This window comes from Symphalangus syndactylus, chromosome X, assembly GCF_028878055.3.
Source record: "Symphalangus syndactylus isolate Jambi chromosome X, NHGRI_mSymSyn1-v2.1_pri, whole genome shotgun sequence".
In the NCBI taxonomy this organism is placed as follows: Eukaryota; Metazoa; Chordata; class Mammalia; order Primates; family Hylobatidae; genus Symphalangus; species Symphalangus syndactylus.
The window spans coordinates 66,709,422-66,733,599 of NC_072447.2; the positions used below are offsets into that span (position 1 = coordinate 66,709,422).

Genomic DNA, 24,178 nt, shown 5'->3' on the forward strand with positions numbered 1-24,178 from the left:
GAGGAGCTGCTCGGTATATTCATAGTTTGCGAGGGTAGCAGTGTAGCTCAAAACCATTTATTCATTTAACTGAGGAGTTCTAGAAGAGGCAATCCCAGTTACAGTAAATTGTAGACTTTGTCAGAACAAATCTGAATCAGACTCACCCTTTTCTCAATTTTGACCTCGGCCCCAGGATCTGCATAGAATTCAAAGTGTAGTGTAGTTGCACTGGGTGGATATTTCTGTGTATAAAGCACATCAAAGAATCAGACACTGAGTTTCAACTGATTATAAACATTATCCCCCACATCTTCCCTCAATATCCTAGCCACTTGTTCAACTTATTGTGGCAGAAAAATAAGCAGTACATTCAGTACCTACAGTGCCTTTAACTGTTTGTCTTAGAGCAGAGCTCAGATAGGATGAGACTTTTCAAACAGAACCAAAAGGATAGAGCCCAGAGCTCCCAAACCTTCTGCATTTCATACTTATAAATTTCATTTCCCTTTCTTTCAAGAGATCAATTTTGACTGTGGCTATTCCCAAGGGAGAAAAGAGGGGCAAGACTGCCAAGCAGTAATGAATAAGAATCCAAGAAAGGATGGAGAACAAATACCAGGGCCCAGAAACCAGCTAAAGAATGGAAAAGAACATTCTTACGAAAACCTTGTACCTATCATCAGCCTTCTGAAATATTTTATTCAAAGTATGCCTCATAGGCATATCTTCATATTTCTTCAAACACTTTCCTTCTATACTATTCTACGCCACTTCTCATGGTATGTTTTTCTGCACAGGTAGATACCAAGACAATATAAACCAGACCCTGACAAAACATTCTCTTTAACTCTAGAAAAGCAGCAACATGATGAACAAAATTAAGATGACAGCAGAATGCCCACTAAAATGTCTCACTGAAAAGATAGCATTAGCAGTGGTTGCCTCTGGAAAATTAAGAAGTTACCACTGCATACCTCTTTATACTCTGAATTTTTTAACATGTAAATGTATTACTTCCTTTTAAAGTACACGTCAACCTTTATGTTGTCATAATTAGAATTCCAAACTCTGAATATACTTCAAGATTATGTAGTTTTGATTACTAAACAGACAACACTTACCTACTATATTACCCATATCTCTTCATAAAATAATCACTAAAGAAAAGTATGCCAGCTAACGTGGGAAAGTAACTTGATCTAATCTGTGGTTTTCTGAGACCAGAAAAGAGCTACTCTCTTTAGGAAAAAAAGGCTTGCTAAGATAAATACACTAAATTTCACTGCAGCCATTTGTGCTAAACATGACAAACTGACAAGACAAATCCCACGTGGAAAATACAGTTGCTTCCAGATGCAAAATAATTATTGAAAACCAAATTGTGTTTTGTAGCTCCACAGCAACATATCAAAGCAGAAAGGAGGATGGCCTGAGCTCATAACTTAAACATGGGTGAAAGGCAGAGAGATAAACAAGGAAAGCACATAAAACATTATAAGTTCTCAATAAACCTAATGGTAGAACTGCTCTCCAAGCCCCAGCCATTCCTAAATCACACCACACTGTCCAGAGTTCTGATACAATAGTTCCAGTGTGAGAATGCAAGCAAACATACTTTCTGGGATTTAAAAAAAATCACATTAAAATCAATTCAACAAATACGGCTACCTACTCAACACCTGGGTATGAACACACTCTATTTCTCAGATTTTTTATCTACTGCCAGCACATCAAGAGCCCAAGCACTGCTAGACTGCTTCCAATAGACGTAGTTCAGCTATGTCTGAACTGATCTTAGGTTCCTCAAAGGTCTCGATGTGAAGGGCTCACTTCATATACCACAACTCATTGTAAAGTAAGGTTCATAGGCCACAGCTCTGTCAAAAGACACCCATATCCCAAAGAGTTACTTACCATCATATGCAAGTCTCTGCAACATTCTGCAAGTCCAAAGCCATTCTCCTTTCCACCCCAGCTCTTGAAAAAGGAAAAAGATAGTGTTAAGACAGTGCTTATGGTGACTTTGCGCCACTGCACTCCAGCCTAGGCAACAGAGTGAGACCTTATCTCTCTTTCTCTCTATGTATACATACATACATATATATATATTTAAGAGTGTGTGGCTGCTTGGAACATAATGTTGAGAAGACATCCAATGTGAAAGTCAAACAAGAGGAAAAAACGAACAGAAGTAAGAACTTAAGCATCAAGGCAAGATGGTCTGCCTAAAGGTGATTTCTTCAATGAGATCAATTTCACTATTCAGTGAGGATGCTCCTAGGAAGAACTCAAGCAGCAACTGCCAGCCATTGTATTCCACACCCCTGTAGTCACCTGTGCTGACAGGTGGGTCCTGTCCTATCAGGCCTTGCCTGAAGCTCTGCCTACTCACCTTCTGCACTAGGGAGGAAATCACGCTTTCCAGTTCCTCTCTTTTTGACATGAGCTGAGTTACAAAGCAGATTCTGCCTTATTTATTACTACTGTACTTTGCCACTCAAATCTAAAACCTCATCAACAAGCTCCCGAGATAATGGGGGGAATGGCTCAACTGGCTTCTAAATATAAAACTCCAGCCATATAGTCTCACTTACTAACTAGCCTGCATCTTAACAGCCTTTAAAATATCACTTTAAGAGCATTAACGTATTTTTATTTTTAAATTATATATAATTATTTTACATATATTACATAAAATATGTATTTATATATGTAAAATATATATATCTCCCTGCCTCATGGGGCAAGGCATATAGTTCAGGCAAACAATTGACAAAGTGAAAGAAATGAGATATTATTTGAAACAAATTTATTAATTTATGTCAAACTGAAGAGATATTTTTATATTACAAATATAAAACATATTTCATATAGATATATTTTGTATTTTTTAATAATTATAAATATATAAATTATATAAATTTTATATAAAATTTATAAAAATAAAAATTATATATACGTAGCTATATATCAAGAGAGTGTGAGAGATAGACAAGGTCTCCCTCTGTTGCCTAGGCTGGAGTGGAGTGCAGTGGCACAATCACAACTCACCACAGCCTCAAATTCCTGGGCTCAAAGGATCCTCCTGCCTCAGCCTGCCACATAGCTAGGACTATAGGCATATGCTGCCACCACACCAGGCTACATTTTAGAAATGTTTGTAGGAGCCTTGCCATGTTGTCCAGGCTGGTCTCAAAACTCCTGGCCTCAAGTGATCCTTCTGCCTTGGCCTCCCAAAGTGCTGGGATTACAGCTGTGAGCCACCTTGCCCAGCCAAGCATTACCATGTTTTTAAGTCTGGCATGATTGAAGCACAAAATGCTACTTATATTCTATGTCTTCATTTTATTCCTGTCTAGTGTGGGTCCCAATCACCTCGGATCTGGGCTGCCACCATGAACTAACATGGCTCTCTCTCTAAGTGTTTCCTCTTTGTTAAATGCTATTATATCACTACTTGCCAAAGAAGTCTCAAAAACAAACAGTGTAAACCACTGAAGATGCCATTCACAAAGGTACATACTATAGAATGCTATTTCTAAACCTGAAAATAAATAAATAAATAAAACATCATCTGACTATCCTGTGAGAAATAAGCTTTCTCAAACTACACTTGATCTACTGGCAGCGTTTCTCAATCCAGGTATCATATATGAAACACAGAACATGGTGAATGATTATTTTATTCTCCAAAGAATGGTACATAACTAGCACCACCTTAGATGCACAAGAGAGAAGTCATTTTGCTACATTAATAATGGATACCTTAGGGCATTAGGGCTTACTTCTCTAGTGAAAACCTAAGGAGAAAGTCTGCCTGGACACAGATAGGTATATCCCCCACTCCCAGCTGGTTAAAAACAGACTGTTCTACTAGGAATGCTGTCAGTGAAAATGGCAGAATGGGGAACCCCGTAAGACCACACCTTCACAAAAACAGTGAATAAACTGACTGTCGGAATTCAAGTCTATCAGAACTCTAAAAAATAATCAGAAGTTTAAAACAACTAGGCAAGTTTAAGGCAATGAGACAAGAATCTGTAAAGTACAAGGTTCGACATTCATTAAGATGTTAACAGATGGCCAGGTGCGGTGGCTCACGCCTATAATCCCAGCACTCAGCCAGTGGGAGCTCGAGGCAGCCGGATCACCTGAGGTCAGGAGTTCGACACCAACCTGCCCAACATGGTGAAACCCCATCTCTACTAAAAATACAAAATTAGCCAGGCGTGTGGTGCATGCCTGTAGTCCCAGCTACTAGGGAGGCTGAGGTGAGAGGATGGCTTGAACCCGGGAGGCAGAGTTTGCAGTGAGCTGAAATTGCACCACTGCACTCCAGCCCGGGCAACAGAGTGAGACCCCAAAAAAGGTAACAAACATCTGGTGTTAAATATGGCCAAATATTCATGTATTAAAGATATTCACTGTAGCATTATTTACCACAGAAAAATTCTGGAAATTACCTAAGAGGAAAACTGTGAAGTAAATTGAGATAACCATAGATGGCACAATTGACGGTACCTAAAACCTTCACATATAGAAGGTATAAAATCATACTATAATGGAATCAATTTCTTCTTTCATGGCATTAGTCTCATTCTTGAAAATACCTTGCTACTTCAAGCAGCACACAACCATGCAGTTATACTTTCTTTCAATGCTTGTATAACTTCATATTTTTAACATTTCAGCTTTTTATTACATCTTAATTTTACTTTGATGAGGTAGAATCTACCTTAATTGCCTCCCAAAGAGTGAGCCAATTTTTACAACACCATCTTATTTGAATAATCCATTCTTTTTCTGCTAATCTGAAATGCCATCTTAACCATAAATTCGATTCTTACACATTGGATCTGCTTCTGGAACCTATTGATTGGTCAATTCCACTCTTAATTACCACACTATTTAAATTACTATAGCTTTATAAAATGGTTTAATACCTAATAAGTACTTCATTACATTTTCAATATTTTCTTGGCTCTTCTCACGACATCTAGTGAAGACGAAGACACATGCAATTTGCTGAAAACCATAAAGTAAGGATGAGGGTATAAAGGCTTGATGCTACAGAGAACAGACAGGTAAGTCAAACCAAAAGTCTGAATCTGCAAGGCAGAATAAGCTTAAAAGGCTGTGTATCTACACAATTATTTTCCTTTTGTTATTCCAACTAATTGTTTCAGAATACTTTTATTAGTGTCACCACAAAATCTTTCTTGCCAACGTTTGCAACCTGATAAAAAACAAGCACCTTTAATTAGAAAGTTTTGGTAAGCAGAGATCCTTAAAAAACCCTGCCAACTCAAATGTGACTCATGAAAGTCTGTGGGGTTGTTACATTTATGAACTAGTAACATTATATGAAATATAAAGAAATGTTTCTTGTAAAGAAATATTCATCAGATAAAGACTAAGAAAATATACCAAAATGAGTAGATACATAATTATGATAAATTTTGTTGCATACATTTCCGAATTTAAAACACCAAGCACATATTTTTATCAGGAAGACAAGTTTGTTTCGCTGCCAACAAAATCAACATATTAAATGTTAAGATTCTAGGGTACTCTTAGTCAGTACTATTCAGAATAACACTAGTTCTTTGCCCTTATTATTATTAATTTATTATCTATTTATCTTGCTTTCTCAAGTACTAAGTAAGCTTGTTTTTATTTAAAAAAATGAACATGACCATGCTCAAAGAATCCCCAAATGCCTAAGACAGGAAGAACAGATATTATTCTTCACATTTTAGCAGGAGCAATGAGCCCAGGGCCTTTGTCCAAAAATAACGGTGAAACCCCATCTCTACTAAAAATAAAAAAAAATTAGCTGGGCATGGTGGCGGGCGACTGTAGTCCCAGCTACTTGGGAGGCTGAGGCAGGAGAATGGCATGAACCCAGGAGGTGGAGCGGGCAGTGAGCCAAGATCGCGCCACTGCACTCCAGCCTGGGGGACGGAGTGAGACTCTGTCTCAAAAAACAAAAAACAAAAACAAACAAAAAAAACACATAAGTAACTGCTGAGCCTCATGGTATTCACCTACCTGGTAGTGTTACCATAACATCCTAGCCCTTAAGTAGATATCCCATAAATAACTATATTCATTATGCCACAGGGGCATATACAACACTACCTCACACTAGACAGGATTTGCTAAATATTCAGACATCAGGAAAAAGGCTTGATGCTCTCTAAGATGGAATTATAAGAATTTGATAAAAGTTTGTAACTTTACACAATAGAATAGACTAGGCCAGTGGTTCTCCCTGGACCAGCAGGTTAGTATTAATATTACCTGGGAACTTTTTAGCAATGCAAATTCTGAGGCCCACTCCAAGCCTAATGAATCAGCAACTCAGGAGTTAGGTGGGATGGAGGTGAGGAAGACTAATATATTTTTCAATAAAAGTGATTCTGGTGCATGCTCAAGTTTACTAGAGCTAGTGTATACTAGACCTTCACAAAAGCCAGCCAACTGGCTTTCAACTGATTCAACAAGTCTTTCTGGAGAATTTTCCCTACATCTGTAGTTAACTAATCACTGTTCACATTCACAACTAGCCCACATTACTGGGTTGACTTAGTCATTAAAAACTACTATGAGGAAAGACACCACATCCAAAGTCACTTTTCATAAAGACCAAAACACGATATTCAATCTTTTATATAAAAGCATTGACTGAACCATTTTTGAAAACATCATATACAAAACACAATAAACAAAGACAATATACATGAAGATTAGGGGAAAAAATACTTTTAAGATGACAAAAGACTAGTATCTCTAATATGGTTTTACAGAGTAGGAAAAAGAAACCAAATAGAAAAATGGACAAAAGATAAAACCTTTCACAAGAACAAATCCTAATGGCCAAGCATAAAGATGCTCAAAATCATTACTGATCAGTGAAGTGCTAATAAAGTCACATTGAGATTTCTGGGACTCTATCTTATGATCTCCATATCATCTCTTATAGTATCATATTAAATGTATCAGTAACTAAGTGCATATGTAAGATTGCTTAATGTAGCATCATTCATAACAAATATGAGTATGCATCAATAGGGAACTTGAGTAAAATATGGTACATCCAAAGCATGGAATACTATGCAGCCATCAAAAGAACCCTATAGTTATACAGGTGACTTTAAAGTGATTTTTGAACAAGGTCCGAAATAAGAAAACAAGGATGTAAGGTATCCTGCATTTGTAACTGAAGGACAAAAACACCCTCAACAGTCAATATAATATGAAGATAATATATAGAGAAGAATACATCTGAGGTTACGGGGAGGTGAACCAAGAGGGAAAAGGCTGTACTGAAAATAATCATGTGACAATATGCATGCACTTATAAAATAATGCGTGTGTAACATTTTAAAAGAAAGCAAATACAAAAGAATGGCACGTAGTTTCTCTGGTTGACATCCATCTATAAATGACAGCTGTTTATTAAGTACTTCCAACATGATGGCATTAACCCTACAGGTTTTATTTATGACTTCCTTTACTCTGATCCTAAAAAAAACTATGAGGTAGATATTGCAACTCCCAATTTACAGACACAGAAACAGGTTAATATTTGTTGGCAAAAGTAGGTTTCACATCCAAATCCAGGTTCTTAAACACATGCAAGCGAATGTGTTTGTTGCAAAGGAAGTTGCCTGAAAAGACTGAAGAGACATGAACCAAGATTTCTATGAGCATTGTTAAAGAAGCCCACAAGGCCAGGCACAGTGGCTCACGCCTGTAATCCCAGCACTTTGGGAGGCCAAGGCGAGTGGATCGCCCGAGCTCAGGAGTTGGAGACCAGCGTGGGCAACACGGCGAAACCCCATCTCTACAAAAAATATAAAAAATTAGCTGGGCATGGTGGTGCATGCCTGTGTCTCAGCTACTAGGGAGGCTGAGGTGGGAGATCAATTGAGCCCAGGAGGCGAAGGATGCAGTGAGCTGTTATCGTGCCACTGCACTCCAGCCTGGGTAATGGAGTGAGATTCTGTCTCAAAAAAAATAAATACATAAATAAAAAAAGCCCACATGAACAAGTCAAGTTTTTAGAGAAATTTTACATTTTAGAGAAACATGAAATTTTTAAATTTTAATGAAGGTTATTAGTATTGGAGCTACCATTACTAAATACCTAATTATCTCTAAACCTCAAAAATCTGTAAAAATCTTTTATTGCAAAGCACCAAACACATAAATCTATTACCAAAGGCTACAATGTACTGCACCTGTCAAGATTCCAAATTCTCCAGGACTAGAAATTAACCTTCAATCTACAATCTCTTTAGATCAATTCAGAGCAAAAAGTAGCAAGCCTGTCAAAGGTAAAAAGTGTCAAAAATGCAAAGGGACAAAAAAGCAATCATTTAATCAGTCCTTTCTGTGGTAAAATCATCCAAAGGAAGAAAACAACTGGATCTGAATTACCTAAAAAACAAAACAAAGAAACATACCCCTGATAACTTTATATATGTGAGCCATTTATACTAAAAACAGTTTGCATTTTAACTTCTACTTAAATTGTCAGAACATTTAATTAAAGTATGAAATATTGGTGTGTTTATATCAGCCTAAAAGGGTGATAAGATGTGAATTCTGTCAGATGCTATTGTGGTCCTATAAAAATAACCAAATTAACATGATCAAAGCTGTATTTTTAATGACTTCTAGGTCTGTTAACTTTCTTAGCAAACTCTTCTTTATCAAAGATCTTAAAAGTCACCTGTATTTACCTCTAAATATGTTCCTAGGATTTATGTCAAGTGTGAAGAAAAGTTCTAAACACATTTTCCCCTCAAAACAGCCTACTGTCCCACTGTTCTGATATAAGCAACATAAGGTATACTCTTTCATTCCGCAGATGTATTGTCTATTCTTGTGCCAACTGCAAGACTTGGCTTAATGATAAAAAGCCTTATGATAAAAACTTGGCTTTATAATAAAACCACTATAGCTTTATGATATTATCTGATACAGCAACTCACCCTGATTCATTATCAGTGTTTTCTCATTTATTTCTGTGTCTCAGTTGATGCTATTAACAGACTTCCACTTAATCAATATGACTGATTTAAATGAGAAAGGGAATTATTTCACAAAAACTAAGTCGAATATTTTGCAAAATATTCATCTAAAAGGCAAGATCCTAAAATAAAAAGTGTCAAATTATGAAGAGATTCAGGGGTAAACTCTAAAAAATTTAGAATCCTGTATGCAGGTTCCTTTTCTTCAACTGGTGCAACGCCATAAAGTAATCACAGATTATAGTTGTAGTTTATGTCAGAAAACAAACTGCTTCTTACTAAGCCTATGGCCCCACATAAGATGGGAAAGGGAATTATTTTAGTTTTTAAAAAATTATATGTTATCAGTCACTTTTTAAACATTTCCTGCTTTAACAAGATTTTTAAAATAAACTACCAATCATTGGTCCTAATTTCATTAAAGGGCTTCTACTATATTACATCTTCCCATTTAAAAAATGTTACTTGTCTCTATTTAGAGCATCTTTTAAATCTGTAAGTAAAGGTTTAGTGTTGGTCTAACAGATCTTAAATACTGCCGGTAAGATTTATTTTCCCTTATCCATAGGGATACATTCCAAGACCCCTAGTGGATACCCAAAACTACAGGTAGTGGCAAACCCTATATAATACACCCACACACACACATATTTTTTTCCTATACATACATACTGATGATAAAGTTTAATATATACTATAATACAAGTTATGTGAATGTGGCTTCTCTCTCAATATATCTTACTGTATTGTACTGCAAGTAACTGAAACCACGGAAATCGAAAACTCTCCTAAGGGGAGACTACTGTACTTGTTCATATCTGTCCCATTATTGCCCATTCAGATTCCCTTCTATCAAAGGTATAACTTTTGATGTCTGTTAATTTTTCTTTCTTGAAACTATACGTTGCATTGTGTACATCTAAGTTTCAGAAATGGTACTGAGCAATGAAAATTGTTGCTTTTACTTTTTTATGCACTAACCACTATGTTTAGAAGCCATCAATGTTGCTGTATTATTTGGTCCACTGTTTCTAACTGCTACATACTCCATAGTGTGCATGTGCCACATTTTACTTATTCGAGTATCTACTAATGATGGATATCAAGGTTGCTTCCAACTCCTCACTACCACAAACGATGATGCAATACTCTGACAGAGATCACGTTCATGGAAATGATGTGATCTCATCTTCGAAATATATACCCAGGAGAACCAGTCTACACTCCTATGAACAATGCATGAGGGTTCCCATAGCTTCACATACCTGCCAGCACTTACCATTATATAGTTTTCTAATTTCTGCAAATCTGATGCTTACAAAGCTGTACCTTGTTTTATTTTTATTTCTCTAATTACTGAGTATGGGCATCTACTCACATGAATTTCCTGTTCTATAAATTGCCTATCCATATCCTTTGCTCAACCTCGTTGATCTGGAAGAGTTACTTGGATATTCTACATTAGCAGTCCCTTTTCAGTTTTAAAACACTGTTAAACATTTTTAATTTACCACGGGTCTGTTAACTTCTGTTGTACAAAGTGCTGCCTAATTTTGTCTGCAGACCAGGTGCTTGCTGTTACACCAATTGTTTGCAAGTTTTATTGGTCCATGACAAAATGAGGTTGTACCAGAATGTTATTTAACTACATTGGTAACTATACTATTTAGTACAACTGACATTTTTCTTGATGAAGGAAGCAGTGTGTTGATTTATATTCTAGTGTAAGGGCCTAAGGAGTAGCCTGGAGCTATGTGTTTTTTGTTGGGAAGTATATTTTTAAATACAATATTCAAAATTTTACTTTTAGGTTTATGCCATGGGGATTTTAAGAATTCTTTCCCCACCATTGTTATTACAACATAACCTCCTACATTAACTTCTCTTAAATTTACAGTTTTAGCCAATATGACTTATTTTACAGACAGAATATTTGCTCATACTGTGAATGGGGTCTTTTCACCAATCATTTTCTTTTTTTTTTGAGATAGAGTCTTGTTCTTGTCACACAGCCTGGAATGCAGTGGCACGATCTAGGCTCACTGCAGCTTCCGCCTCCCGGGTTCAAGCGATTCTCCTGCCTCACCCTCCTGAGTAGCTAGGATTACAAGTGCCCACCACCACATCCAGCTAATTTTTGTATTTTTTTTAGTAGAGATGGGGTTTCACCATGTTGGCCGGGCTGGTCTCGAACTCCTGACCTCAGGTGATCGGCCAGCCTCGGCCTCCCAAAGTGCTGGGATTACAGGCATGAGCCACCACGCCTGGCCTCACCAATCATTTCCTAATTGGTAGCTATTAATATATGGAGGAGCTATCTGTTTCTGTATATTGATCTCTGGGCTACCTCACTGTGCTTTTACTAGTTATAATAATTTTACATTATCTCCCCAAGAAACAAAGAGACTCATCACCTACATACAAATAGTAACAAATATTCTCTTTTCTTTTTTAGAGACAGAGTCTCGGTCTCACTCTGTCGCCCAGGCTAGAATGCAGTAGCATGGTCTTGGCTCATTGCAGCCTTCACCTCCCAGGCTCAAGTGATCCTCTTACCTGAGCTTCCCAAGTAACTGGGACCACAGGGGTGTGCCACCACACCTGGCGGATTTTTGTACTTTTTGCAGAGACGGGATTTTGCCATGTTGCCCAGGCTAGTCTCAAACTCCTGGGCTCAAGCGATTTGCCTGCCTCAGCCTCCCCAAGTGTCAGTAATAACAGGCATGAGCCATCATGCCCAGCCCAAATTTTCTCTTTTAATATGTATTCTTCGCTTCTTTTCTGTTGGTTAGCATCTGTACTACAAACGTAAATGACAGAAGTTAATGTCTGACATTTTTGTGTGACTTTTGAATTCAATGGAAATGCCTCAGCTCCCTCATTATGACTTCTGGTAGTAACTCTAGTTTTCTTAAAGTTTATATGAAGCTTTTGTTAATGTGATAAATTTTATCAAGTGCTTTGGAAGCATCTATTGAGTAATAGTTCCTTTTTCCTTTTAACTGTGGACTTGGGAATCCAATGTTAAACCTCCTTGTGGTTTTTAATAATAAGAGGAAATGTTTACAGTATCTTAAGAAAACAGGTTGCATGCATGTATACACGTTTCCAAATGCAAGAAAAAAATACTCCAACTTTAAGGGAGGTCTCATAGGGATGAATTATAGGTGATTGACATTTTGTCTACATTTTCCTAGAATTTTCAGAATACATGTATTTATAATTATACAAAACTAATTTATAAATAATCATGGCACCTAAATTAGCCTGAAAACTTGAATTACTTTGAGGTAACCATTAAATATGCTTTTAAAAAGCCAGCCATAACACTTTTCTTCTAAGAAAGCTTTCCAACAGTGGGTTACCTCTCAAACCTAAGTATGTATTAAGAAGTTGCCTCCGGGAACACCGGACAATAGTTTGGTAGAGCTGAACTTTTATGAGAGCTTTTGGCCTCAATTACAATCACTACGACTTAGTGATCACAGCACTGAGTACCCCACAATTCATTTTATCCTAAATCAACCCTGAAGTAGTTATGTTAAATTCCCAGAAGAGGAAACCAGTATCAGAGCTAGTAAGCAGGGCCAGGACTCAAATCTAGATCTTATTATTGCATTATACTTCCTTCTCACACAGAATTGAATCTAATTTTGAACTTTCCTTTCAGAAGTGAAATTGCCACTTTTGAACAGAGAGATTTTGTTTGGTGAGCAGAGATTAAAGAATTCCTTCAAAATTACTTAATAACTGAGAATACTTAGGTTTTAAAAGAGGGCACCAATAGTTCTAACTCAATTAGGCCAGTGAAGTTAACTTAGGGATTCTAATATATTTTAACACCCTGAGAAACACCTGTTGAAAGGAACCATATGCTCCAATTTTTGCACCTCTCCAACTCTTCACCCAAGACTCACCTCTGCCAAATGTTGTAGCCGAGTTAGCAGCGGGGTCCTCTTGTCAGATCCCAGACGAGTGATGTAGTTTGATCTTTTGCTAAATACATATAGGAGATTAAGGACTGCCAGCACCACTTGCATATCAGAGGAAGCCAATAAAGTTGTCAAATGCTAAAGGGACAAAAAAGGGCAAAGCTCAAGGTATCAGGCACAACTGGCCTTGAAAACAAAACAAAATGTACTTGTCAACATTTACAAAGCTATCAAGAAGTTTAGTCACAACGATACAAAAAATATATAAGTATTTGTACTCGGGAGGCTGAGGGAGGAGAACGGCGTGAACCCAGGAGGCGGAGTTGCAGTGAGCCGAGATCACGCCACTGCACGCCAGCCTGGGCAACAGAGGGAGACTCCGTCTCAAAAAAAAAAAGAAAAATATATATATATATGTACTCGATAATCTACAACATGCAACCTTATCCCCAAGGAGCTTAAAATCTGGCAGTTAGCTATAAAGTGCGATAAAAGTAAAAAATGTAAATAGTGGTTCAAAATTGCGCAGGTTTTCCCACAGGAAGGAAAAGAGACAAATGTGATATAATACACATGTGGAACTCAAGAAGAACATTAAATCTCTAACTGGACTAAAAGTATTGTAAAATAAAGATACTTTATGTTCTCTTCTGTATCCTTTATGACAAACATAAAATTGAAATTAATTAAAACAGGGTCCTTCATATAGAAGCTAAAGATATCGACAACAGCTCATGGCAATTATATAACATATAACTGTTACAGTACAGTATATGATCATAAGGAACCTGAGTGACTACTCTGGATTTTTTTGTTGTTTGGAGACGGGGTCTCTCTGTTGCCCAGGCTGCAGTGCAAAGGAATGATCATAGCTCCCTGCAGCCTTGACCTCCTGGGTTCAAGCAATCCTCTCACCGAAGTCTCCCTAGTAGCTAGGACTACAGGTATGCACCACCACGCCCCGCTAATTTTTGTTATTTTTTGTAGCGATGGGGGTCTCACTATGTTGCCCAGGCTGGTCTTGAACCCCTGGGCTCAAGTGATCCTCCTGCCTCAGCCTCCCAAAGTGTCAGGATTACAGACATGAGCCACCGCACCTGGCCTTACTTTGGCTTTTAAATACAATTAAAATTCACCAATACATTGAAGCACTTGGTCAGAATTAAAATCAATATGTAATATAGCTAGAAATGAACCAAGGCATTTCCAGTTGCCAATTATACCGAAGGCCATGGACTTCCATGGGCAGCACATCTATTTCATCTTCAACAGACTGCCTATTTACCTCCCACTTAAAGCTCTGTATGTTAGGCCTTTATAGTTCAGTTATCCCACTTCTTTTCCTAAGCCATTTTCTTTTAAGTTGTTTGTTCTGATTCTGTTTCTCTACTGAAGACGTAGGAAAACACACCTAAAATTAACAGGGCACCTAACTAATGATGATAGAAAGTCTAAAGTTGGGCTTCTATAAAAAGAAAATAATTTCTTCTTACAGTGATTTTTAACCAATTGAAAAGCTCACTGATTGCTGCACCCACCTTACTCTTCAAGGACACAAAGGATGCTATGAATATAATTTTGGGATGGGTGTGGCAGAGTACAGAGAGACTTTAAAGCAGCACACTAAAACTTAGAGGAGTAGTAAGTACATTAATGTGATGAGAAAATCAAACTATTTCTAGGAATTTAAAAGTAATGTGGGGCTGCTCTAACAACCTAGAGCAAAAATCAATTCATGCAAATTTCCTTAAATACTTTAATACATATATAACATTTCTCATTCATTTCTTGAATCTTGAAAAGGCAAAGCAAAGGTGATAGTACAGAATCTTCCCATCGACCCTATGAAGGATATCTATATCCAAGAAACATTCTATTATCTTTGACAATGAAAAACCCAGAGCTCCATAATGAAAAGGAAAGAAGCAACAGAAATAGCAATTTCCTTATTTCTGGATGTACACAATTCTAGTTAAGAACACAGTACACAGGCTTTAACCTCCCCTACCTCTATGGAACTGTACAGATGCCGGGAAAAGCTGTACTCAATGAGCAAGGCTGTGAAGTTCAACACAGCCAAGAGAAGCATTTTCAGTTGCTCTCTTTCTGGCCTATCACATACGAGCATCCATGACATATTCTCCACTGTTTGTCCAGCATCTGCCAGTATTCCATCGAAGCGGTCCAACAGGTCCACCCAGTGATATAACTCGCACTGGAGAGGGGAGGAAAAAGAGGATGTAAGAATAAGGTAGAAGCGCCGCATGGGTGCTTTCTAACTGAGCTTTGTTACAAGAGATTGCTGAGCATGACACCTAGACAAAGTTCACGTCCCACCCTTGCCCATATGAGAAAGATCATACTCTGAGCTAAAAGTGCTGTAGTTCATTGTCATACTCATCTAGATATATGTGCTAACACCAACAGACACCATAAAACCCCTAGAGCTAGGTCTTCAGATGGAGAACTCCGGTTACATTCTAAGATCTACGAAGACAAGAGAACTATCCTTGCCAGAATCCATTTTATCAGAAAAATTCATTTTTCGAATTATCTAATAAAAATTCTTCTAAACTAAAAATCCAGAAATTATCTCAAACTTATATTGTCAAACTACAGGAATTCTGTGATTGAGATTCTTAAGCATCACCTGTGAAATCAATTCCTCATCCTCAGCCAGCAAAATTTTCCTTGCCACTGGTTTAAAGCTGTGTTAGGCACGTGGCACATGCTAGATGCTTATTAATTGCTGAATGAGGCCATCCCATTGTGGTTTCTTATTCCATATCAGAGCATACAAAACGATGTATTAGTATAGTGAGTCCTGTCTTTTGGGAGCTTGACTTCACATACCTTTCCAATGTTCCATGTTTTGATCTGCTGCAGTTCCAAGAGAAGTTGCTCATCATTACAAACTTTGAGTTTGTCTATTAAGGCTCTGCAGTCTGCAGGCTGAGAAAAAAAAAAAGTATTCACAAAACATGTTTTGGAATGAGGGAGTTCCAAATAAGGAGAATCAGAAAAGGAACCCTTAAGCTCACACAGTAATTTTCCTTTTGCTAGGATTTACTACTTAAGAAAACGAGATGTGCCAGACAATCTCTTGGGATTAAAATGGACACCTCATGAGAAAACGCTTTTATTCCCTAACAATCCACCTGGGCTTCAAAAAAAAAAACCAAACCAAAACAAAAAAACCCACCTTGGATAAAGGTAGATGCAGACAAACTATTTGGAAAGGTACTGACAACAAAAACAACAATAATAGTAAGTTAAACATCTAAAAAAAAAAAAAAACAATTAAGGAATCTATACCATGGTCTGAAAGTTAACCAGAATGCCTGGTAAGTTATATTGAATCAGAGACTGAAAAGTCTTAGTGAATTCACAATTAAAGGTGAAGATTAGCATTAGCTATATTTTTCTGTAACATAAAACCCTTCACTTGTAAGACGGTAAAGAGCTTCCGAACTTCGTAAAACTAGGACTCCATTCTTTCTTGGGATTCCTATTTCCATACATTTCTGCTCTCTTCTACTGATGAATGGGCCCATTTGTCAGGTAACAAGGAGTGGATTGAGCATTTACAGTCAAGTTTCTGAAAGTGGAAGGAGGGAAAGGGATAGGGGCTGGGAGAGAGACATCTTCCGTTAATGAATGGCAGCTGGGAGAAGTGATTATTACACTTGTTCTTTAACTCCATAAAGGCAGTACAGCATCCTGGGAATGGACCAGAGGTCTGGAACCAAACAAGTCTGGATTCACTTTTTAACTTCATGTTTACTAAGCTGTTTGATCATGAGCAAGTCTAACCTCTAAGCCACAGCTCTCTTATCAGAAAAACAGACCTAATAGCTACCTCACAAATATGAAACTCAAAACGTCTGCCACATACATAGAATACTTATCTCCCATAACAGGAGCTTAAATATTCAGAGACAGCATACTATTAAAAAGAGTATGAGCCTTGGAATCAGATAGTTGGTAAGCTACCTCTTTGAATCTCAGCATCCTCTTCTGCAAAATAAACTAACATGTACCTATATATCCAGCAATGCTGTTGTGAGATTCAAACTGGGAGAAACGTATTTTCGGCATCTGAAACAACATGGAACCTAACAGGGGTTTCTTTAAGCTAAGACCAAACCTTTTCTCCCTCTAAGCATTATTAAGATCTAACTCAAATATTCATGGTAATTAAATGTATGTAAAATCCTTGGCACAAAATCCTTCCATAAACCAGGCCTGCACTTTTTCCTCCTCTCCTCTAAGATGTAAGTTGAGGGAGAGGCAGTGAAGCAGCAGAAATAGATAACATGGAAATTTGAACCACATGCTTATGCAGTTCACTTGTGCCTGCTGGACCTACTTGGGTCCAGCATCAAACGTGTTACTTCTATTTCTAATGGAATGCAGCTATACAAATCCAATTTTACGATGTGTAGGTTAGATAACACCCAGTTCATGATGAACATTTGGATCCTGTAATAATTTGGTATGTCCCATAACCAGGCACTCAGTCTTTACCAAGGCCCAGTAGCAAGCTGGAAGCTGCTTTTGTGAATGTAGAATAGCTGGTGGCAGAGGACAGCACAGCCAAAAGTCTAGGGGTCTTACTTGTAATTCCATTGGGGCTTGCCAAAAGCACAACATGGCATCTTTAGCTGACACCTAAGTCAGTCACTTGGGTCTACTAGGTCATAATGTATAAGTGATAGGGCAACTTGTATCATAGCCTGGACCTTTTGCAGAGTCTTTTCTAGATCCAAACCTTACTAACACTTTAGTGGTTCCCCACTAAATGTGTTAGAGGTTATCCAGTAAATAGGTCAAAATAGCATGCCTAAATGTGACCAATCAATATGTTGGCTCCAAAATCCAACCACATCACACATTGTTCCTCTTTCTTTACAGTGTGTGGTACAAGGTACAGCAACTTCCCTCTCACTTTAGAAGGGATATCCCAATATTTCCCAAACCCTGGGGCCACTAGAAACTTTCCTAATGTGAAAAGGCCCTCAAGCTTCCACAAGGTTTCTGACTCTCTGGCACAAATATGTCTGAGGCATCTAAGGTGTGCTTGTGTTTTCTGCTCACAAGATCCAGTTAGCATAATGGCATCAATTTAATGTACCAGTACTATGGTCTCTGTTTTATCAGACGATCAAGGTCCCTTGCATTTTGCAGGAGAAAGCAGCAAGCACAACGTTAAGATATAAGAAAGCATTTGCCAGTTCGATAGCTGAATACCAGTTGCCAGGGTTTACAGTGCTTTATTTCAATAGATACCAAATCTGGGGAAAAAATCCTTTGCACGGCTACTGAAACACAAAGTGATCAATAAAAGCCTTTCATAAAAATAGTACCTAGCATTGACCACAGTATGGGAAATGGGGGCAATCTTGTATGCTGCTCGAGGAAAACAGACAACTCAAGTCTTAAAAATGTCCATAACCAGTGACATAAAAATTGCACTTCCCTAGTAACTAGGAAATAAGAGTCAGAAATCAGTATATAAGTATGACTCCAAGAGCAACAATCCACTAGGTTAAAAATTGTTTTTTAATTTGCATTTCTCCAATTACCCACAAAGTTGAATCTTGCCGGATGTTTACTAGGTTTGTTCTTTTCTTAAATGCCCTATGCCCATTTTGTCATTGGGATATTCATTTCTCCTGATTTAGCTACTGAAAATATTAACCACACTGGGTTACAAATATTTTCCCCAGCTTGTCATGTGTCTTCCCCCTCCCCCGCCCCACCTGAGCATATTAAGGGGTAAATGGTATACAAAAAAACTGCATGTAATTCGTGCATACAACTGGGTGAGTTTGGATGTATGTATACACTCACATTGCCATCACTACAATCCAGGTAATAAACATATCCATCACCTCCAAGTTTCCTTGTGTCCCTATGTGTGTGTGCATGATTGTGTGTGGTAAGAATACTTAACATGAGATCTACCCTCGTAACAAATTTTTTAAGTAGTCCCTCTGTATCCGCTGGGGATTGGTTCTAGGACCTCCATGAATACCAAAATCTATGCTGCCCATCCTTTGTATAAAATGGCATGGTATTTGTATATAACCTATACACATCCTCCTATATACTTTAAACCATCTCTAGTATTACAATACTGAATTCAATGTAAATAGTTGTTACACTGCATTGCTTTAAAATTTCTATTTTTACTTTTGTATTGTTATTTTTTATTGTTTTTTTCCCCCAAATATTTACTATCCAGTTGGTTCAATCTGCAAATATGGAATCCACACACGGAGGGCAGACTATACTCGATACCTGACTGTTAACTATAGGCACTATGTTGTTCTACAGCAGATCTCTGGAACGAACTTACCTTGTATAATTTTACATCCCCTGAGCAACAACTCCCCCTTCTCTCTCCCCACCATTTCCTGGTAACTATCATTCTACTGCCTACTTTTACACCTTTGACTATTTTAGATGCCTCATATAAGAGGATTCATGCACTATTTGTCCCTCATGTGGCTGACTTATTTCACTTTGCCTAATGTCTTCCAGGGATTAATTTCCAAAATATATAAGGAACTCCTGCAACTCAATAGCAAAAAAATCCCAAATAACACAATTTAAAAACGGGCAAGGGACTTGAACAGACATTTATCCAGATGTCTACTTACATACAAATAGTTTTAAAGTATATAAAAAGGTGCTCCCTATCAAGGAAATAATCAAGGGAATGCAAATCAAAACCACAATGAGCTATTACTTCACACCTATTAGGATGGCTATTGTCATGTCTTTTTAATTTTGGATACAGTATTTAACATTTCCATTATGGTTTTTTTCCTTTGTTTTAATGCTTGGAAAGACCATGCCCACTTAAGACAAACTAAACATTCACCTACATGTTCTACTTCTCCTATAGCTTATTTCTTTTAAAAACATTTGACTTTTGGTTTATCTAAAATTTATCGCAATATAATAGTCCCACATGCTCTACAAGATAATCATTCTAGCATGGTTTCCTAATACTGTCCCTTCTTTCCAATTTATAATCCCTCTATTATCACATATCTAGTTCTTATATACACTAGGATCATTTTTCTAGGTCTTCTATTCTCGTAGCAGTAGATTCTTACACTGGTTCCACTTTAAATTTTTAAATTATAGTTTCTTGAGCAAGTTTTCTTTTCGTCCTTCAGTAAAAGACATTCAAGTACACAGTTGTCAAAACTTCTAGATGCCAAAACACATCAAAAACAAAATCAAAAGCAAATGAAGATATTTCCAACAGATATGAAAATGAGTACGTTCAATATATATGGCATTCAGTAAGAGAAACACTGATATTCCCATGTCAGATTCAAAATGAACGGCACAAGAAGATAACTGATACAGAACAGTGAAACACTTTCTTCCCCACCTATGAAATTAAAAATTTAAAAGACAATCTGTAATACCGACAAGGGTATGTGAAGAAAGTGCTGCTCATACTCATTAGTACAATGCTAAATGAAAAGGGCAGGATAATTGTGTGTGCACATGTAATAATTTTTTAAAAGACTGGAAGAAGCCTGGGCAACAAGGCAAGATCCTGTCTCTACAAAAAATAAAAAATTAGCCAGGCATGGTGGCATGCACCTATGGTCCCAGCTACTCAGGAAGCTGAGGGGGGAGCATCGCTTGAGCTGCGAGGTCAAAGCTGCAGTGAGCTGTGATCGTGCCACTGCACTCCAGCCTGTGTGACAGAGCAAAACCGTCTCAAAAAAAAAAAAAAACAAACAAACAAACAAAAAAAAACTGGAAGAAATGCAGGAAAATGTTACTGTTATCTTTTGGTGATACTTGCCAGGTACTTTTACATTTTTTGAAAACCAAGTGGCTTGTATTTACGACATGAACTAACTTATGTGCCAGATACTATGCTAAGCAATTGCCTCACATCAAGAAGGAAAAAATTTTCAGCCCCATTTTGTAGCTGTGGAAACCAGTCAAGTTAATAACCTCTCAGCCACAAAAGTCTAGTAAGATTCAAATCCAGGTCTAATTCCAAAGCTTGTGCTCTTTGAACTAAGCACAAGGGGTCAACAGGACTATCACAATGCAATACCACTTCCTTAACCTTAGAAAGCAGTTCAAGCTAGCTGGTGGAATATTACTAGATTAAAGCTGGGATTTCTACTGTCAACAAAGGGTTAATTGATATGACCACCCAATACACAAGTTAAGCTGAATTGTGTCATTAAGAATCAGTAATAAAGACAGCTAAAACACTGGCCTTAACAAAAAAGCTAGTAAGAAAGATGTTACCACTTTCATTTTTAAAAAAACAAAATTGCAAGATCCCAGAAGTACATTAAAAATCTGAATCCACACCTGCTCTTTCCATTATACCACACTTCCTTTCTGCATAGGAAGGAATTGCACAGCAGCCTGAGAGCTGACTTCAGGCACACTCAGCTACGAAGAACTAACTGATCAGTGTTCACTTTCCACTGGTCTCTTGGCTATCCATTTTGTTGATCCAGGGAAGTTCACAAGAAAATCTTACTGTTTCTAGACAAGTTGTTGTTTTACTGCCTTTTGTACATATGGGTGACAAGATTTGAAGAGCATGAACTGTTCACAATTTTTTTTTTATTTTTTAATGAAGAAAAAATAAGCAAAGTAAACTGCTGGATACTTACAGCCTCAGTAGGTGTCTTCTTCAGTTTAGTCCTGTCTACTTTCATGATTTCAATTTTCAGCTTTACGATCTGAAAAGAAAATCCCAAAAGAAGTGAGAACTTAAAGCTACAATCTTGAGCTCTACAAGCTTGGACATAGACAATACAAAATGAAGAGCAATGCAAAATGCTTAAAGTAAAAACACTGGAGTTATGATGCTATGCCAACTCAGAGGCACAGCTATCGGGTAGAGAGAGGTAAAGAATCTCTCCAGATCAAACTGGCCCACATCCTTATGTTGAACAAGACTGAAACCAAATCAAGCCAAAATGAAAAAATTTTTTTTCTTTTACAAGCATCTCAAACTCTTAATTGAAAATAACAGTGTACAATGTTTGCAACACATCTCAGGATGGAAAAACTCACCATAGCCCTGCAGTTTCCTGATAACTTCCATTTCTAGGAATTAATCCAAAGAAAGTCGTAAAGATGTACACAAATATTTAACCACAAGAATCCATACTGCATGACCATGTATAATAGTAAAAGACTGAAGAAGACCTACTGTTCCATCACAAGGCTAAAAAAAAAAAGATCAAATGTCCAAAATACAATTGGTTTAAAATAGAATATCGCACAACTGTTAAAAATATTGCAGACAACTATGTAATACACAAAGATGTTCATGATGAAATAAAAAGGTTACAACACAGAACATACAGTATAAACTTATGTCTAAAGAAAACAGCTTAGAGGTGCTAGGCATCAGATCAATTCATTGTTAACCAAAAGGATTATGTATGACTGTTTTACCTATGCACCTTTTACTGTTCCTACCAATAAAAATGTATTAGTTGTATCATAAGAGCAAAGGCAAAACGACACTTTTTTCAACTAGAAAATGAAGTATAAGGATCACAACAGAAATATTCTGAGGACAGAAAACTATCATTTTATTAAGCCATGTAATTTGGAAGGCTCAAAAGCAGACAACAGCCTGATCAGATCCACTGTATAATCCCTAGATCTTTGATGGCAGACAAGTCCTCCAAAGCACAAGAAATAAGTTTCTCCTGTTAGCAACTAAGACACATGCACAGAGGTAGAAGTGGGTTGTAGGCTCTTTACACACAAAGGATTCTGCTATTAACAATGTATTTAACTCAGTAGCAGTCACTAGAAATCAATGTCCCTCCCCCAAGAAGGCTGCCATAATATAAAGCCGACCAATTACAGTATAAATTTTAGGCAGCTTTTTGCCTAGATTTAGTCCAATATACTCAGTACTACAGAAATAGCGTGTATTTGCTTGTATGACCTGCATCCATTCAATCAGCAGGCATTCAAGGAAGAGTTTGTGAAAAATTCAGAATACGTTCTAAAACATTTCTGCAGAGACCATTCCTTAAGAAGAAAAAATGTTTTCTATGGTTGATATTTAGGATATGTAATTCCAGATTAGTTTTTAAAAAGTTATCTCAGCATCAATACAAAATGAACAAAATGCCTGGTGCCAACAACTTCAAAATATCTCAAATGAAGCCAACATGATTCTGGCAACAATCCTGTCCTTGTGGTAGAAACTATAAGCTGAGCTATTTGTACGCTTACTCTTAAGGCTTACTTTTTTCCTCCCCTTTTCTCACAAACGTCTTACGCAAGTGGCTGTCACACTATTGTCGCTTCAGTCATCTGCAGGGAGGCTATTAAACTGCCCCTGCTGCAAGACGTAGCAGCCAGCCTCAATACCATACAACTCAAATAACTGATGCTTTCCCTCTGAGATTAGGAACAAGGCAAAGCTGTCTGTTATTATGATTTTTATTTAACATACTGCTGAGAAGTTCTAGCCAATACAATACAGCAAGAAAAAGAAATAACAGGCACACAGATCAGAAAAGAAAAAATAAGAACGGTCCCTATTTGCAGATGTCAAAGGATCATCCACATAGAAAACCCAAGAAATCTATTTTAAAAGCCTCCCAGAGGATGGGCACAGTGGCTCACTGCACTCCAGCCTGGGCAACAAAGCGAGACTCCATCTTAAAAAAACAAAGGCCAGGCAGGTGTGGTGGCTCACACCTGTAATCCCAGCACTTCAGGAGGCTGAGGCGGGCGGATCATGAGGTCAGGAGATGGAGACCATTCTGGCTAACATGGTAAAACCCCGTCTCTACTAAAAATACAAAAAAAGTAGCCGGGGGTGGTAGGACACGCCTGTAATCCCAGCTACTTGGGAGGCTGAGGCAGAAGAATTGCTTGAAACTGGGAGGAGGAGGTTGCAGTGAGCCGAGATTGCACCGTTGTACTCCAGCCTGGCAACAGAGCGAGACTCCGTCTCAAAATAAAAATAAAAAAATAAAAAAAATTAGCCGGGCGTGGTGGCGAGCGCCTGTAGTCCCAGCTACTCAGGAGGCTGAGGCAGGAGAATGGCGTGAACCCGGGAGACAGAGCTTGCAGTGAGCCGAGATAGCGCCACTGCACTCCAACCTGGGCGACAGAGGGACTCCAGTCTCAAAAAAAAAAAAATCAAAGATCTAAATACATGGAGAGATCTAAGACTCTAGT

At 37.7% G+C, this 24,178-nt stretch overlaps 1 protein-coding gene across 18 annotated transcripts in view; it reads right to left on the minus strand.

Annotated features, from left to right (window-relative positions):
* HUWE1 (HECT, UBA and WWE domain containing E3 ubiquitin protein ligase 1) overlaps nucleotides 1–24,178 on the minus strand; it is a 154,756-nt gene that overhangs the window by 99,734 nt on the left and 30,844 nt on the right. For 15 of the 18 annotated variants that reach the window (XR_008654901.2, XR_008654900.2, XM_063634803.1 and 12 more), the window contains 7 exons: nucleotides 22,037–22,190; nucleotides 21,631–21,699; nucleotides 15,809–15,907; nucleotides 14,964–15,170; nucleotides 12,941–13,093; nucleotides 1,897–1,959; nucleotides 147–224 (listed from right to left, as the gene is read on the minus strand). Coding sequence is in view for 16 of the 18 variants with exons in the window: in XM_063634803.1 (XP_063490873.1) it covers nucleotides 147–224; nucleotides 1,897–1,959; nucleotides 12,941–13,093; nucleotides 14,964–15,170; nucleotides 15,809–15,907; nucleotides 21,631–21,699; nucleotides 22,037–22,039 (672 nt within the window). In the remaining 2 variants the exon portion in view is untranslated. Of the gene's footprint in view, nucleotides 1–146; nucleotides 225–1,896; nucleotides 1,960–4,925; nucleotides 4,947–12,940; nucleotides 13,094–14,963; nucleotides 15,171–15,808; nucleotides 15,908–21,630; nucleotides 21,700–22,036; nucleotides 22,191–24,178 lie in introns of those variants that run through there. The other 3 variants (XM_063634805.1, XM_063634806.1, XM_063634813.1) reach the window with 2 other exon arrangements.